Raw genomic sequence first — 15,442 nt, forward strand, 5'->3', positions numbered from 1 at the left:
GCGTTAGAGGTGAATTCATACCTCTTGAAAGTTATGTATGGGCAAACAAAAAGAAAAGCTCCTTAGTTGAATTTAGGTTTTTATTGAGAACACAATGTTTTTGTTATTAACTTTATCAATATCTCTATTATTTGTCATGTTGATCTCGAGGGAAGAACAAATTTACTTATGCTGTTACAAGGAGAAATCCTCGTTCTCGATTAAAAGATGTCTTTTCTGATTTGGGGGGGATAATTTTCTTGTTGGTTGATTTATTTTTTTTCAATTCATCTTAAAGAAGAAAAAGGTGTCTTCAATCAATAAACAACCTTGAAAATGAATCAAAATTAGAAAAGGGGGAACCAAAAAGTAAAGTTAAACAGTAAGTTTGGTTAAGATTTTATGGATGGAAGAGACATTGAGGGGAAAAAAGAAGAAAAAAAAGTAGTGAGTGATTGGACTAATGGAAATGAAATGATAATTGATAATAGGTAAAGAGAAAGTGAAGGGGGGATACCATTTCTCCATAGAAAAACAGCCTTTTGGGGTTTGATATGACACTGATTTCAGGAAGTGACTGAGAATCTGATGATATAATTAAAGTTATATATATATATATAAATATTTACATTCTTCAAATTTTCTTCTTCCCCATCATGTTTTATCCCATTGGTTGTTTGGTGGTTCCCCCCACCCATCTATGTCTCCTCTTCCTCTCATTATTTTACATTTGAATTCCAAATATAATCTATATAACCTCATCATTTTAGTATCTTCACCTTATATGTTTAATTAGTCTCAAATGATTTCAAGTATTAAGTTGTTTATACTTTTCAATGATTTGTTTTTGCTGCAAAAATTTTGATTTTAGATGTGGATGCTAACGTTTATCTAAATTTTACAATATGATAATGGTTAAATTGTCAAGAGAGATGGTCTATAATTCGTTCATCATACATGTATACGACGATGACTAATTCTAATATTATCCATAAAAGTTGTAATGTTTAGTTTTTGTGTTGTGGATAAAATGTTATTTGTTAGTCGTTTTCATCTAATTGAGTGAAAAGTTTGATGCAGCGTCTTTTTGGTTGTTTTGTTTGTGTGTTTGTCTAAGAAAATAAGAGGTATTTAAAATATTACACGTGTGTAATAGCTCTATATCATTTTGAATTTAATGAAATCAAATTTGAGAATTCGAAAAATTAAAAAAATGCGTAGTATTGAAAAATAGGTTTTTTAGATAGAACTTAAAAACTAAAAACTTGTGATGAACACGTTGATTATTCACAATTAATTTATAATAAATCGATCCATCATATCGATCTAATTAGTAAATTCCAATTTCGAACTACATGAATCACAACCCACATACCTAATTAAATTTATTTATCTAGATCAATACAACACAACTTCAAGTTTTTAATATTTATACAAATTCAAATTAACTAAAATTAGAAAAGTAAAACGAGTCCTCCTTTTATACATCTATTTTTTTTTATTATACCTATGTTCATATTTGATCTCTTTCTTGTTTAGGTATGCTACAATGTCAAATGGCACATGAAAATGTGTATGATTGAGGAATCTCATCTCTCTTTCGTAGTATAGGGTTTTTAATTATTGTGCATGTCTGTCTAGTGACCAAAATGGGTTTTCTAAATTTCAATTTCCAACATTGTTTTTGTAGTGTCTTGAACAATACATAGTTTATGATTTTCTTTTGTCAAGTAATATCAAAGTGTTGATATTGACATTCAATTATTAAAAAGAAAAAGATTCCCATAAATGTTTTTGTTTAAATTCATCCCTCCTTTTTGTTTTATTTTTAAATGTCTACAATTGATTTTAGGAATACAACTATATATATATATTACACAAATGTTACTAATTTTACACTTTTGGGAGAATTTTATAGAGATATATTTGTATTGTAACCCAAAAAAACTACTTTAATCATCACAACACCCACTAATATATGTCCAACCTCTCAAACTTTTAGAAACTGTAAATTAACAAATTTAATCACAATGTTCTATCGATTTATTCTTATTGGCATAGTAAAAAGAACATTTTTTTTCCTTCTAAAAGAGAGAAAAGAAAAAAACATCTTTTTATGCCAAAAAGGAAGGAAAAAAAACTCACAATCTGTTCTGACAGAAACCAAAGGCACGTTTACACAGTTGATTCTTTCCTCATCCAAATTGCGAAATAGAATTAGAATCAAATTACCTAATTATTAACTAAGCAAACTCCTAAAACTTCCTAAAACCTAAACAAAATGAAAACATGTAAAAAGGGAACAAGAAACATAAAAATGAACAATTTGAAGACCCACCCCACTCACTCGTCTTCTTGAGAATATTCATATGAATCAGAAAAAAAAGAAAAACATATCTTATTTTATTTTATATAATTTTTTCAAATAAGAAAACCCTTTTGAACTTTTATTTCTTTTGGGGGGTTGTGTGATCACTTGTGAGAAGAGGTTGAGGGAACAGGCCGCTCCACCACTAAACAGACAGAGACCAAATTTTCCTTGAGAAAAACATATCATCTTCTTCTTCATAGTCAAACAGCACTAACATATCACCACATAACACACACAACTGCTATATTTCTGCCCTCTCTAGCTAGTGGATCTCACTCTAACTTTCTCTATTCGACGTATATCTTAACTAGTTGAATGACTTCAAATCCAACAAATTTCAATTTGCAGCCAAAACCAATAAATCTTACCTTTAGTGGGCGTGCTAGTAAAGCTGGTTAAAAAGATCACAAAACCTACGTCTAATTCTTCTCTGATTTTTTTAGGTGGAAGAGAAAGAGAATATGAATTATTATTTATTGATTTGTTTGTTTGTATCATATGTATATATATATATATTGTATTTGAGAGTTCACTGCCCACATTTGATTAGTCTTTTCACCTGCAGAAATGGAATAAAAATTACTATTAATTTACAATAAGTTATTGTACTTCAAAAAAAAAGAAAATAAATAAAAAAAACAACTTGGCTGCACAAAGCAAACAGTGTTTAGCCGTACTAAAATGTTTTTGAACTTGTAAATATTTCACATGCTTTTATACTCATGTGTTGCACTTAAATAGTAATAATTAAACAAATAGTAACATATAGTTTTTGTTAAATTTCTATATTATTATTTTTTTATATTACTTTCTCTAAAGAGCTGCATGACACAAAGATAAGATTAAAAAATAGTGTTTAAAGTGAGGATTTAAGTAGTGGTCCAACACTATACAACATTGTGTGGTAATATACAAAAGAAATTAAAAATGCTTAATTCTAATAACTAGGGCTTTGTTTGTTTGGATTTTGGAAATGCCAAAATATAAAAAATCCTAATTATTTATATTTGTCCCATCATGAACATTAACCCTAGGGACAATAGCCTTCTACTAGCATCTCTAGGCCTTAAGCTTTATATATTATTTATACTCTTAAATACTTTTTATTACTTTAATTATATTAAAAATCCAATCCCTACCTTTCTTATACCCTTTGTCATCAGACAAAAATGTTGACCTAATACTATATATTTTGTTGGAATTTATATTACTGTTTCAAATTAATTATTCCTATAATTCTATACACACATCACCTAATTGAATTATTGAAGCTTGGTTTGGTAACAATTTTAAATAGAGATTTAATTTGAAACAAATGATTGTTGAATGAAAACATAAGTATATTTCAATTCTAATTTAAACATCCCTTTTAAATATATTTGATACAATATTAGGTGTTTTATATGTTCTTTTTTTAAAGATCATATAATTTGTAATATGTTATTAAATATATATTTTATTTGTTAAATTGTTAAAGTTTTATTGTTTTTTAATATAATTATACTTTCAAATCTAATTATACATGAAAACATACAAATATGCGTCCAAAAATTCATACGAGATTATAGAATTTGAAAAATAGTTCTACATAATAGAATCTAAACGGCCGATAAAACAACTATTTCTTAAACACGGTAAATAGAAAAACATATAAATTAGATTCTTGATCATCTAACAACATATTGAGTAATATTTGATTTATAATTTGAAAAGAGTTTTTTTTAAGACAATTTCGAAAACACAATCAATATTTCCTAAGATAATTATTATTTCAAGCTAAACATGCATTTTTTTTGTAGTATTTATCCGGTTTGAAAAGAGTTTTTTTTATAAAAAAAATGTAAACTTACTGTCTGCCAAATAACTATATTTTTTTTAACTCATTGTATTTATGAATTTAAAATAGAATTTAGATACTCTACCGGACATGTTATAAAATTCTAAAGACAACTTTGATGATTCTGCTCACTTATTTTTTTCATAATTTAAATGGTTTGGTTTGAATGTTGAAATCATCGGGTGAATAAGTTTTTTCTTACAAATTTTGGTATCTAATTAATATATTCCACTTAGAAATCCTACTCATGAGAATGGGTTAAAGAGAGTCATCATAAAAAATGACTTTTGATTAAAATTACCAAAAATTGTTTTTCTTTTGTCCATTTTTATTCTAAAAATGTGAAGCATTTTGAAGAAATATATGTTTGTTTCTTGTTTGAGAAAAAGAAATTGAAGGTGAATAGTAGATTTGACTACAAAATAACTTTTTAGAACAGTTGAAATTGCACCTCCAAACAAGGTGTGAATAGTAACATTGACTACAAAATAACTTTATAACTCCCTTTTGAAAATCAAATCCTAGAAAGATAATTTTCAATTTCTTTTAACCAAAGATACTGCCTTTTAAAATATGTTTTTGAAAGGAAATAAAAGTACTCTCACACAAGATTTTTTAAAATTTCACTTGAAAAGTAACTGCAAACAATAATTTCATTTAGATTAGACCACACACGATTAAAGTAAATAGAATTTTAATAACTTTCATTTAGATCCGACCACACACGATTGAAGTAAATAGAACTCTAATATAGCTCTCTAACAACATCCTCGGAGGTAAAAACGGTTGAGATTTTATATTGAATAAGTAGAACAAAATATCACTCTTCATAACATAGGTTGCTAGTTATTTTAAATTAAAAACTCATATAGTCTAATAATAAGAACATATTATATCAAAACGAACAACTATATCTTACACGTTAGATGAGCTTGAAGAAGCTAATTATTAAAAGAAAAAGGTCTAATAGACAAACCGTGATAAATAGAATTGTAAATTAACCCTAAAAAAATTTGAGCAAGAGAAAACTCCCCTCAAATTATAACATACATATATAATAACAAAAGAAATAGAGTGAAAGTAATGAAATGAATATTGAACAGAGGAGAGATATTAGGGCATATGCAAAGAGAAGGAAGAATATAGAGAGAATATGAATATGAATATGAATAATGTCTTCCATTAATATTTATAAATAATATTAATAATAATAAATATTTTATCACTCTCTCTCTTCCTTATCTTTATAAAGGGGGTATTGGTGCTGTGACAGAGAAATAGAAATAGATGAAGAGATGAGGAGATTTGCGAACTTTTTTAGTTTTGGAAGAAAAGGAAAAGCAGTATTGGTCGGGGTCGGGTTTTAGGGTTAAGAGAGCTTTCTTCAGTCCACTCATGGGTGGCGGTAGGGTTTAATTAGCTGCCGACTCATTCATTCAAATATTGAGTCCAAAAATTTCAAATCTCAAATGGATTCACTAAACGATTGAATGATGCGGGAGACAAATTGAATCTTAAGCTTCCTGTACTTGGACTGAAGGGAGCTCCCTTTTCTTTCTATTTATCTTTCTGTTTATCTTTTTCCCTTCTTCATCCTCGAGATCGAGATCTCTATCGTATAGCTTAATTGATTAAACTTATATGTGTGTTAAAAGCTTACACTACCCACTTTCACAATTCTTCTTCTTAACCAGACGTCCAAAGACTTGCCGTCGACATAGCTCAGGTCAGAAGGTCAGGGTTCAAATATGCATCGTTATTGAACTCAATATATTGTAATTTTCTTCTAATAATTTTCTTTTGTTCTCATTAGGATGAAAGGGAGAAGATTAATATCTTTACATGATCCTAGGATCAAATACTGCTTTATCGATTGCATTGAGTATGTTAAAATAGAATAATTTTACTATTTTTTTTTTGTTATGGAAGAAGATCAAGATCTCTTCCACTGTCATCATAGTTCAATGGCTAAGACATTATATAATCAGTTATTGGAGGAAAATTTGAAGACCCATTTGAATGATTACATAATTATGTTAGAAAAAATTATCAAAATCCTTTTGTCCTTCTTTCAATTAGTAGTGATGGAAAGCCTGGATTCAGATTTGTGCAGAGATGACCCATTCGAAGTAAATTTCAGGTAAAACAACAAATGTTTCTTCTTTTAATGTTATTAATGTTTGATGATATTAATTTGGGAAGGAAGAAGAATGTCGATTAGGGTTTTTTTTTTTAATTTTTGGAAAAGATGGAATATTTAAGAGAGAGAAAAAGAGATGAGTTTAAATGGACACAAGCTTCAACACCATAGCTTCTTGGGTGATGGTCTAAATGCTGCAACAAGTTCCCAGACATGTTGTATTACACCTTTCCCATAGAGTATTTTTTTTTTCCTTTTCCAAATTCTTGTGGATTTACTCTTTTGCCCTTCTGTTTACTAATAACATTTCATTTTATTGCATTAATTATTTTTTTATTTTTCAAACCAAATCTTAGAAAACGACTGTTTTTGTTTCTCTTACGTTTGTCTGATTAGTTTCTCAGATTTTTGTTTTGTTTTGTTTTTATTTCCTCTGCATGTTTATTATGACCTCATCTAGGGTTCTGTCTTTTGTTTTTCGTTTTGTTTAAGGTGGATTAAAGATAGCCTCTTTTTCTTTTTGTATGAAAGTTAAATATTGGGTTGTATTATGTAAAAGTTGCTTCAGTTAGTTTAATAAATGGTTACTTGGTTTTTTAATTTTTCTGTTTCTGCTTTCCCAATAGGCAGCAAGAAAAGCCATCATGGAAGGGATTGAACAAATTCTTTGTCTTTTGTTTTAGCATATTTTTTCAAAAAAGAAGAGAGAAATCATACCCAAAATTTGCTATATTGCTCATGTTTGTGAGGTGATAATAGATGGGAGAAAACTAAAGTGAGTACTTAAGAACTGAGTTGGTCTCCATAGTTTGGAATATGAACCAATTTATATATTTTGACCTCCATAATCAAAAGTTGAAGCCTAATGATGTGTTATGTTTTAGATGGGCATTGGGTGGATTTCATTACAACACACTATCAAACCCTAGAATATTTGTTTTAGAAAGAAAGAAAGAAAAACCCTTTTTCTATTTTTATTTTTCTAAAAAAGCCATTTTTTCAGTTTTATGATGGTTTTCTTCTCTTTGCTGTGTAGTTATGTTGGAGTGGAATTTTATTACAGGACAAAGTTTTGGTATTCTCAAAGTCAATTTGATAATCATTTTGTTTCTTAAAAGAAAAAAAAAATGGTAAAAAAAATAAAAAGAGAAAGGCGAATTGTCTCATCTCATGATTTCTTCCTTTTATAAACCTTTGTTTTTTAAATTCTAATCTAGTAGGTTGTAAATGTCTTTAAAAGGTAATTTTCATAATTTTGTTTGTCCTTGTTTGTTGAATTTGGGTAGGAAGTCAAAAGAATTGTTTAACATGTGGTAAATTTATGATAAAACTAGCAAGATAACACGTTAATTAACTTCTGATTATATATAATTCAAACTTTGAATTTGATTGTTTGTCACAAAATTAATAATAAACCTTTAAACTTGTTCGTTTTACATATTTTCTTTCCAAAATTGTGGACTGTCATTTTCCTAATTTGAATTCGTAACCTGGGGTAAGATAATTGATATCTTGGTTTGTTTTTACAAAAATTTAAATTTTTTGAACTGAAGTATTAATACACATGTAACTTCAAAATATGGGTTTTTTTTTACAACATGCAGAGTTGTGTGATTGGAAGATAAAACAAAAAAAAAAATAACTTGGTTAATTAACAAATTGAATATCAAGTGTTTTGTAACAATTTTAGTTAATTTTTAAAACTTAAATGATGTCCTTACCATTAATATTTCTTTATCTTAGTACCTACAATATAAGGGAGTTGTTATTGTTCGCATAAAAAAATAAAATTATTTAGAGAGTATAGAAAAATTTTCTAATGAATTATCGAGAGTTAAAAGGATGAATTTCAAATGGATTATACACAGTTAGAATTGTCTACAAATATACTTTGCGTTCACCACTTTTGAAATTTACAATCTATATTATCTTTATACTTATCAGGCCAAATTGAATGCTGATTAAGCTCATGAATATGAAAATAATTTGAGTGGTTCTTAAATTGTTAACTAAATTATTTGTTAATGCAATTATCATATGTTTATATTGTGAATTCAGGTTGTCCTATGGATAGTAATATAAAAATTCCTTAGTGTAATTAATAATGATATCGTTCATTCTTTTGCAACTTAGGCCATTAATAGTGGATATGCCCTGGAATATATGCCCTATCTAATTGACCATGGTTACTTGTTTCTCTATTGAGGGTTTCGTTTAATTTGCTAATCATTTTTGTTTTGGGAAAATGGTTTAGTGAAAATAATACTATCTCAAGGGTCAAGTGTAGGACTCTAATTATTCGTGGGATGCACTAAATTTGGATGTTGAAATGATTAACTTAGAAACAATTAGAATTTGCTTGTAAAATGATTGATGATTAGTTAATGTGTTTTGATAATTTGAAAGGAACAATTTGGTTCCTCAACCTTGATCATATGTAACCATCTTAATTCTTATGTTTTATGTTTTAAAGTTTGTAACAATTTAGTTTTATGATATAATTTAGTGATAAAAGTGGGATTCAATACTTTTACAGAATACATAGTCTACATCATTTAATAATAAAAATTGATTCTTAAATATATAACTAAATCATTATGAACTAAACTTTGGATACCAAACTTAATCCGATTCTAAAAAAGCAGTGCTCATACGATTTTTAATTTTAATTTTATGTTTAACTTTCTCTATTTGAAAAATGTTATATAGATATAAATCTCTTTTAAACATTTTATTTTGTAATTCTAAGGTTTGTGTCAGGTATAAACATAATTATTCGAATAAATTTGTGACATGTTAAAGAAATTAAATTTTAGTTGGTTGTTTAATAGGGGATTTCAAACTTTTGATTTGTAGAGTTAGACAAAAAATTGTTTGATTAGTGAGTTTGTATGCACGTAATCAGAAATCAAAAGGATTGGTTAAAATTATATGTCCAAGGGCGTAGAAAAAAAGTTTGTAATTAAACAAACTTATATTTAGTTCTCGTATATTTTTAGTCATGGACATTTTGGGCCATTTTTATGTAATGTTTTGGTTTTCGTAATACAATGAAGTAACGACTATGTATCATTGCGCATTATCATATATCATGTAATAAAATGATAAATGAACCATTAGACGAAAGACGAAAGGAACACATTGCAAGGGTGGTACAATAAATTTTTCAATAGTTTATTAAATTTGTAGCTATTTAATTCTTGAAAAGTATTAAATCTGTTTGAAATTGTAATATTTTAAAAATAATCAAAAGAAAAACAAAACTTAAATTTGAGGGACAAATTTCAGTTTCTAAATTATCTTTTTTATAAAAAACTTTCTTTAAACTATAAATTAAAAAATAACTAATAGTTCTCGTAGCAAAATTCTTAACATTAGGGTTTTAAATCATTATGAATTTCTATAAGAATTAAATAATTGCACAATATAAAACTCTACCCCAATTTTTGTTTCTATAAGGAAAACTAATATAACATTTTGTTTATGCTTCAAAATTAATATAAAAGATTAAAACCATTACATTACTTTATTAGAATAACATATTGTAAAATTTGGTAATATTTCAAACTTCTACGCAACCAACTTCCTTGATTTTGACTAGTTTTATTGATGTTCATAGTATATTCTTATCCACTTTTTTTAATTTTTTGGAATTAAGCTGATTTTATTATTTAGTTTAGGTTATTGAATGAATATAAGTTGATTAGATTATTAAAATTTTTGTTTTATATTTTTGTCAAGTAGTGGCAGTATTGGGTAAGTATAGAGGATGCTAAATTTGGATGGGAGGATTCCCAATGTCACAAAATCCAATCCTTTGTGTTTATAATATATGGTTCTTGCCGCCATTTATTTATTCATTCTTATTTATATAAAGTGATAACCCCAAAGTTATTTTTTTTCTTTTTTTTTTTTTTATCTTAATTAAGTTTATTACTTAAAGGGTAAATATTTTTACAAATTTTCTAAACTTTTATGTTTTTGTTATTGATATTCTACCAAGTTTTAAAAAATAAAAATAAAAATATGGTATTTTCAAAAAACTTTTTCTTACAACTTAGGTAGAAGAATAGTAACTTGATTAAAATTAGCGATTCTATCTTAGATTATAGTTGTGTTGAAATAAATGTGGATGTGTATTGTTTATATTATGTTTACTTTAGTGACATTTTGTTATTTATTTTGTAGATTTTTCTAGAATACAACAAAAATATCGATTCACTTCTCACGTTGATGTCTTATTTATGAGAATGTGAAGGTATCGACAAGTCAAATATTGAAGTTGAGATGAGATAGACGAGATTAAACGTTTGAAGTTGAAGCGAAATTGTGTAGAATAAACATTAAATTTTACTTTTTCTTTTTTTGTTTTAGGAAAAAAATGAGATTAGCTTATTTTGTGAAATAAATGTTCAATCAATTGAAAATGAAGGGAGGATAGATGTCCACTTCCCCCACCCACTCCACCCCTTATAATCTTCCAAATGAATAATATTTAGAAAGTAATATACATTAAATCTCACCTAAGCCAATCTAATATACATTTATTATTACAATGAAAACTTTGGTTTTCAAGTACCATTTATTGTTACTAAGAAAAGATAGGTTTCAACCTCTATTTAATGTTGACCCTCCAGGAACAAGCTCTAATAAACACATCCAGCTATATTTGGGTATTGAAGTCCCACTCTAAAGGTTCTCTTTTATTTTTCAACAAGATCACACCTAATATTTGATTGTTAAAACATATTGGTAAAGCTTTTTTACAAATTTGGTTTAACCGTCTTGATCTCCATTTAAATCGTGCAACTATATTTAAAAGAAAAGGTAATAACATTACACTTGCTCCTCCAACTAATATACCAATCCTTACATTTTGCTGAAGTGGAAGGTTAAACTGTACTACATTGAGATACCATAAAGAGGGATTGAAAGGAGAGTGATATTATCAAAACACTCAAAAAAAGAAGCATTCCTACACCAGCAAGGCTAAGAAACCACAAGATCAACCAAAGTCTCCTCAGTTATATAAACAAATCACTTGAAAAGTTTTAACCGTGATCGAGTCCCTTTTGACCTTGCTTCGAGAAGCTTAGCATGAAGAGTGTTCTCCTTTAGTCCCGGAGGCAATTTCAAAGACGATGACTGTGTCGTGTTGATCTCTGGGGCTGCTACTGTCCACTGTCTCACTGGACTTGCTTGATTCCTCCACCCTGAGTTGCTGCATGAGGCCTCGCCATAAGTATCTTCAGGATGGGCGTTGTCTCCATCCTTCAATGAGAGTTGATTTCTGATAAGACTGTCCAGGATGTGGCTTGAGTTCGAGCTGTGGATTGGGTGGTGACTGTTTCTTCTCTCGTTACTTCCAATATCAGCATCTTGACAGTTCTCGGCCTTGGAAGGTTTGTTTGGTTCAGCATGCAGTGCTTCGGCTTTGTCTTGCTCTATGTTTACTAACTGGGCCTTCTTGTTTCCAATACAAGACCTCGCCCATGCCATCTGTTCTTCAAACCTTACTTGCAAGCTGGACGGAGTACGGCTTTTTGACCTCTCATGAGACCCGAGTTTCCTTTGCACATCGTTTGATTTTCCTGTTTCGTCAATGTGATCTTCTGCATTCTCGTTTTCGTGAGCTATGGTATTGTTGTTATTTGGCTTGTTTAACTCAAAACAATGTGAATCACTATCTTGAGAATCTTCATCGTCCCCAGCTCGAGGTGCACTAGCAGCCTCATGCAATGGGACTGACTCAAGTGAACTCCGGCGGTCTTTTAACAACTGATCATTCTTGGTATCATTTCGTTTCGCTTCAAGAAAGCTCTCTATTTCAAGTTGTAGTTTCTCGACAACAGACTTACCGATGTTGGTCTCATTGTGTTCTTGCTGCATCTGCATCCTTTCATCAAGCCAAGCTTCTGAAATATGGAGAATTAAACCATCAAGGTCGGCTCTTCCAGCTGTGATCCTGTCGGATTTTGGTTTTAAGCAATGCACCAGGTTCTCGTAGTGTTTTATACCCCTGGCAAATTCATCACAGAGATCCTCTAATAACATCCTAGACTTTCTTTCTCTTTCTATCTCATTCAGAGAATTTACAAGAGAAGATTTTGTCTCAGAGAGATCTCTTGCAAACTTCCTATGTAGACTCTCGGATCGTTTCCTCAACCTCCTCTCATTTTCAAGTTCATCTCTCACGGACTGAATTGCAGCCTTGATACGATCTTCTTCCTTGTTTTTTCTAACTAGTTTGTCTTCTGCAATTTCCTTTATTAAATCATCCATCTCACGGCGATCAGCTTGTCGTTGTCGAAGCATCTCTTTCATCTTCACATGAGCATGGTCGAGTTCCGTTTTCAATGCTTTTATCAAAGCTATATTCGACGCATGTTGCTCTTCCAAACTCCAGATTCGGTTAAGTACTTTTAGGAGTTCTGTAGATGTCTTGAGACTATAATGTGATTCACCCATTCTTCCCTTGAAGTCCAAAGAACTAGTAGGAGTCATTGCAGGGTTATAAGGTGCCACCTGCAAGAAAAGAAGTAACCAAAGGTATTGAGCACGGACTGAATACCAAAGTCTATGGCAACCCCGATTTGTGTGGTGGAACACAAGCCTAGACATATGGGTACAATAACAACCAACCAACTGTGATTATGTTTTTTTCTTTAACCAAACGGAAACAAAACACAAAAGGAAATGGCGTACTTCCTCATTCATGGTTCGGTATACAATATGCAGAAAGGAAGTGCAATTCAAAGGAGAATTGATCATATCAATTATGATCATGTTAAATTATTTTAAAGAAAGCCAATATCAGCTCATTTTAGTTAGTTCTCACGCTATGCTACCAGTTTTGAAAAGAACGGTCAGCATTCACTATACACTTCCTTGACTTGAAAAGGATTTCAAATCATTATCTCTATCTGTCCTACGAACCAAATTCTTCACACAAAAAAGCATATAGCGAACAAGATCGAATGGAAGACAGTAAGTAAATGTGAAAAAGAGAGAACAAATTGTACCTCCATGGAGCTTCCATAGCTTGGAGATACAGGTTGAAGAGCTTGATTGCTCCGTTCAAGTGATTGATGATGTTGCAATAATGATGCAGCAACATGCCTCCTTAAACTGCTTGCACTTGTTGGCTGCCATTGGAAGTTATCAATAATAAGAACACGAAAGAAAAGGCGAAAAAACAGAAGACAAAAAAAAACCAAAAGTACTAACCTGGTTGACACAAAGGTTAGTATTCAATCATGAAAAGAAAAAACAATAATAATAAATAAATGCAACTGATTAGATTAAATTTTTTCATTTGAGCATTCAAATAACAGGGGATAGAAATTTATCTAAATGAAAATCTTGGCCAAATATTTCAACTCTAATATGTACAATATCGTGAGGAAGGTGATTGGGCGCTGTTTGTAATGACTTAAGTTTTCAAGCACTTGGAAAGTCATTCCAAACATACCCCAAAGAGGAAGTAGGAATGGAAGATAACGATTCTGATAAATCGTTGCGTCACTCAGTGAAAAGTGTAACGGAAACATCAGTTTTCACTACTCAAAAAACTAGTTTTTATGCTAAGCATAACTAAATCAACAAGCACTTAAAATTGTACATTCCAAAGGTTCAAAGATGAAAAACAACAGGAAAAAATGGAACTGGAAGATAACAATAGCACCTCTTTAGCCAGCAAGATAGACACAACAGATGGTAAACCAATGTGAACAAAGATGCAGAAGATTACAAATTATGAACAAACGAGGAAAATTACAAGAAAAAACCTCCAACTGTGATTATAAAGGAGAAAAAACCAAGTTTAGATACATACATATTCCTAACTAAGAGTCAAAACAGATAAGGTAAAATGCACTAAACCAGACTACCATTACCATAACCTGCTAAAACCCCATTGAAATAAAAAACCAAATTAACCACAGAAATAAACATGTAGCCACAAACACATTTGACGAACACTGATCTTTTAACTAAAAAAGACAGATGCACTGGGGGAAATGCTACTGTAGCCAAATCTCAAGAGGAAACAGAAAACGAACATAATAAAAGAGAGCAATTAGAAGCTAAAAGGAAACCAATCATTACACAGTTTAGAAACATTATGCACAAATCTACGGAACCAACTTAGTTTTACAGTGTCTTCTATTTGTAATAATCAATCATCGCTAAACAAATTCAAAGAAAACAGAACATCCATTTCCCAATTGTACCCTAGAGAGAGAGGGTGGGTGGAAAGCAAATGCATAATGTAGGAAAACAAGACAAATCCAAAACCCCAAATAAAAAACACCAACAACAATCAAAGTTTTGAAGTAAAACCAAAAATCAAACCTGTTCAGGAGAGCTGGGGCAAGGATCACCAAGAAAATTGGAAAGGTCAAGGGTTTTGTCCTTATGAGAGTGGTGATGATGATGAAAGTAGCGGCGGCGGATGAGCCTTGAATCAGCTGGATCACCATTAGAAACGCCATTATTGGAAGCTCTGTGCATTTTAGAAAGTGGAAGGTATTGATGAAACTCCCAAAGAGCCGCCGCTAGCTTTCTGGCAGAGATAGAAGGAGTAGAAGAAGAAAAACAAGAATTATGATAAAAAGGGTGTGTTTGGCTAATGATGGTCTCTTGAGGAGGAGGAGCCCAAATCCTCCATGAAGGCACTGGAGTGCAAGGTCCACATCTTTTCCCTATCAAAACCTCTCTCCTTAACCTTTTTCCCAAATTTTCCTCCTTTTCTGCTCCCCCTTCCCCACTCTTCACTTCCCCTTTTTCCATTTCCCCTCCTTAAAAAAACCCTTCTCTTCTTCTCTTTTCTCTCTCATCCATTCCCTTTTTTGGCCCTAATTTTTTTTCTGGGGTTTAAGAATTCACTACAAAGTTTTTATTTTTTTCAGGTGGGGTTTCCATTTTTTGTTTAATTTTCCTTTCTCTTCTTTACTTGCCTTGCCAGCCTTCTACTGAGCCTGATCTGAGTCATTTCCATGGCAGCCTAAAAAAGTTTGGTGGAAAAAGTTTTTGGATTACCTGTTGAGCATCTAGCTGGGGTCACCCCCACAATGATTTATTTCAACGTTTTATTTAAAAGAATTTACTCCTTTCA

General features: G+C 30.4%; 1 protein-coding gene and 1 long non-coding RNA gene across 3 annotated transcripts; one reads left to right on the forward strand and one right to left on the reverse strand.

The window, feature by feature from the left end:
- The first annotated feature begins 5,461 nt into the window (after positions 1 to 5,461).
- LOC116403693 lies at positions 5,462 to 10,859 on the forward strand. 2 transcript variants are annotated; one of them, XR_004216501.1, is made up of 2 exons: positions 5,462 to 6,327; positions 10,516 to 10,859. It is a non-coding gene; the product is annotated as an uncharacterized LOC116403693 (long non-coding RNA). The 2 variants fall into 2 exon arrangements; XR_004216500.1 differs by having other exon boundaries at positions 6,954 to 10,788.
- A 259-nt stretch (positions 10,860 to 11,118) lies between these two features.
- Positions 11,119 to 15,442, reverse strand: LOC101210931 (uncharacterized protein At5g41620). The gene is made up of 3 exons (XM_004143911.3): positions 14,680 to 15,442; positions 13,350 to 13,472; positions 11,119 to 12,852 (listed from the first exon to the last, which is right to left on the reverse strand). Exons 1-3 carry the CDS (start codon positions 15,115 to 15,117, stop codon positions 11,365 to 11,367), a joined length of 2,049 nt encoding a protein of 682 aa, XP_004143959.1. The 5' UTR covers positions 15,118 to 15,442; the 3' UTR covers positions 11,119 to 11,364.

This window comes from Cucumis sativus, chromosome 5 (genome assembly GCF_000004075.3).
Source record: "Cucumis sativus cultivar 9930 chromosome 5, Cucumber_9930_V3, whole genome shotgun sequence".
NCBI classification, from domain to species: domain Eukaryota; kingdom Viridiplantae; phylum Streptophyta; class Magnoliopsida; order Cucurbitales; family Cucurbitaceae; genus Cucumis; species Cucumis sativus.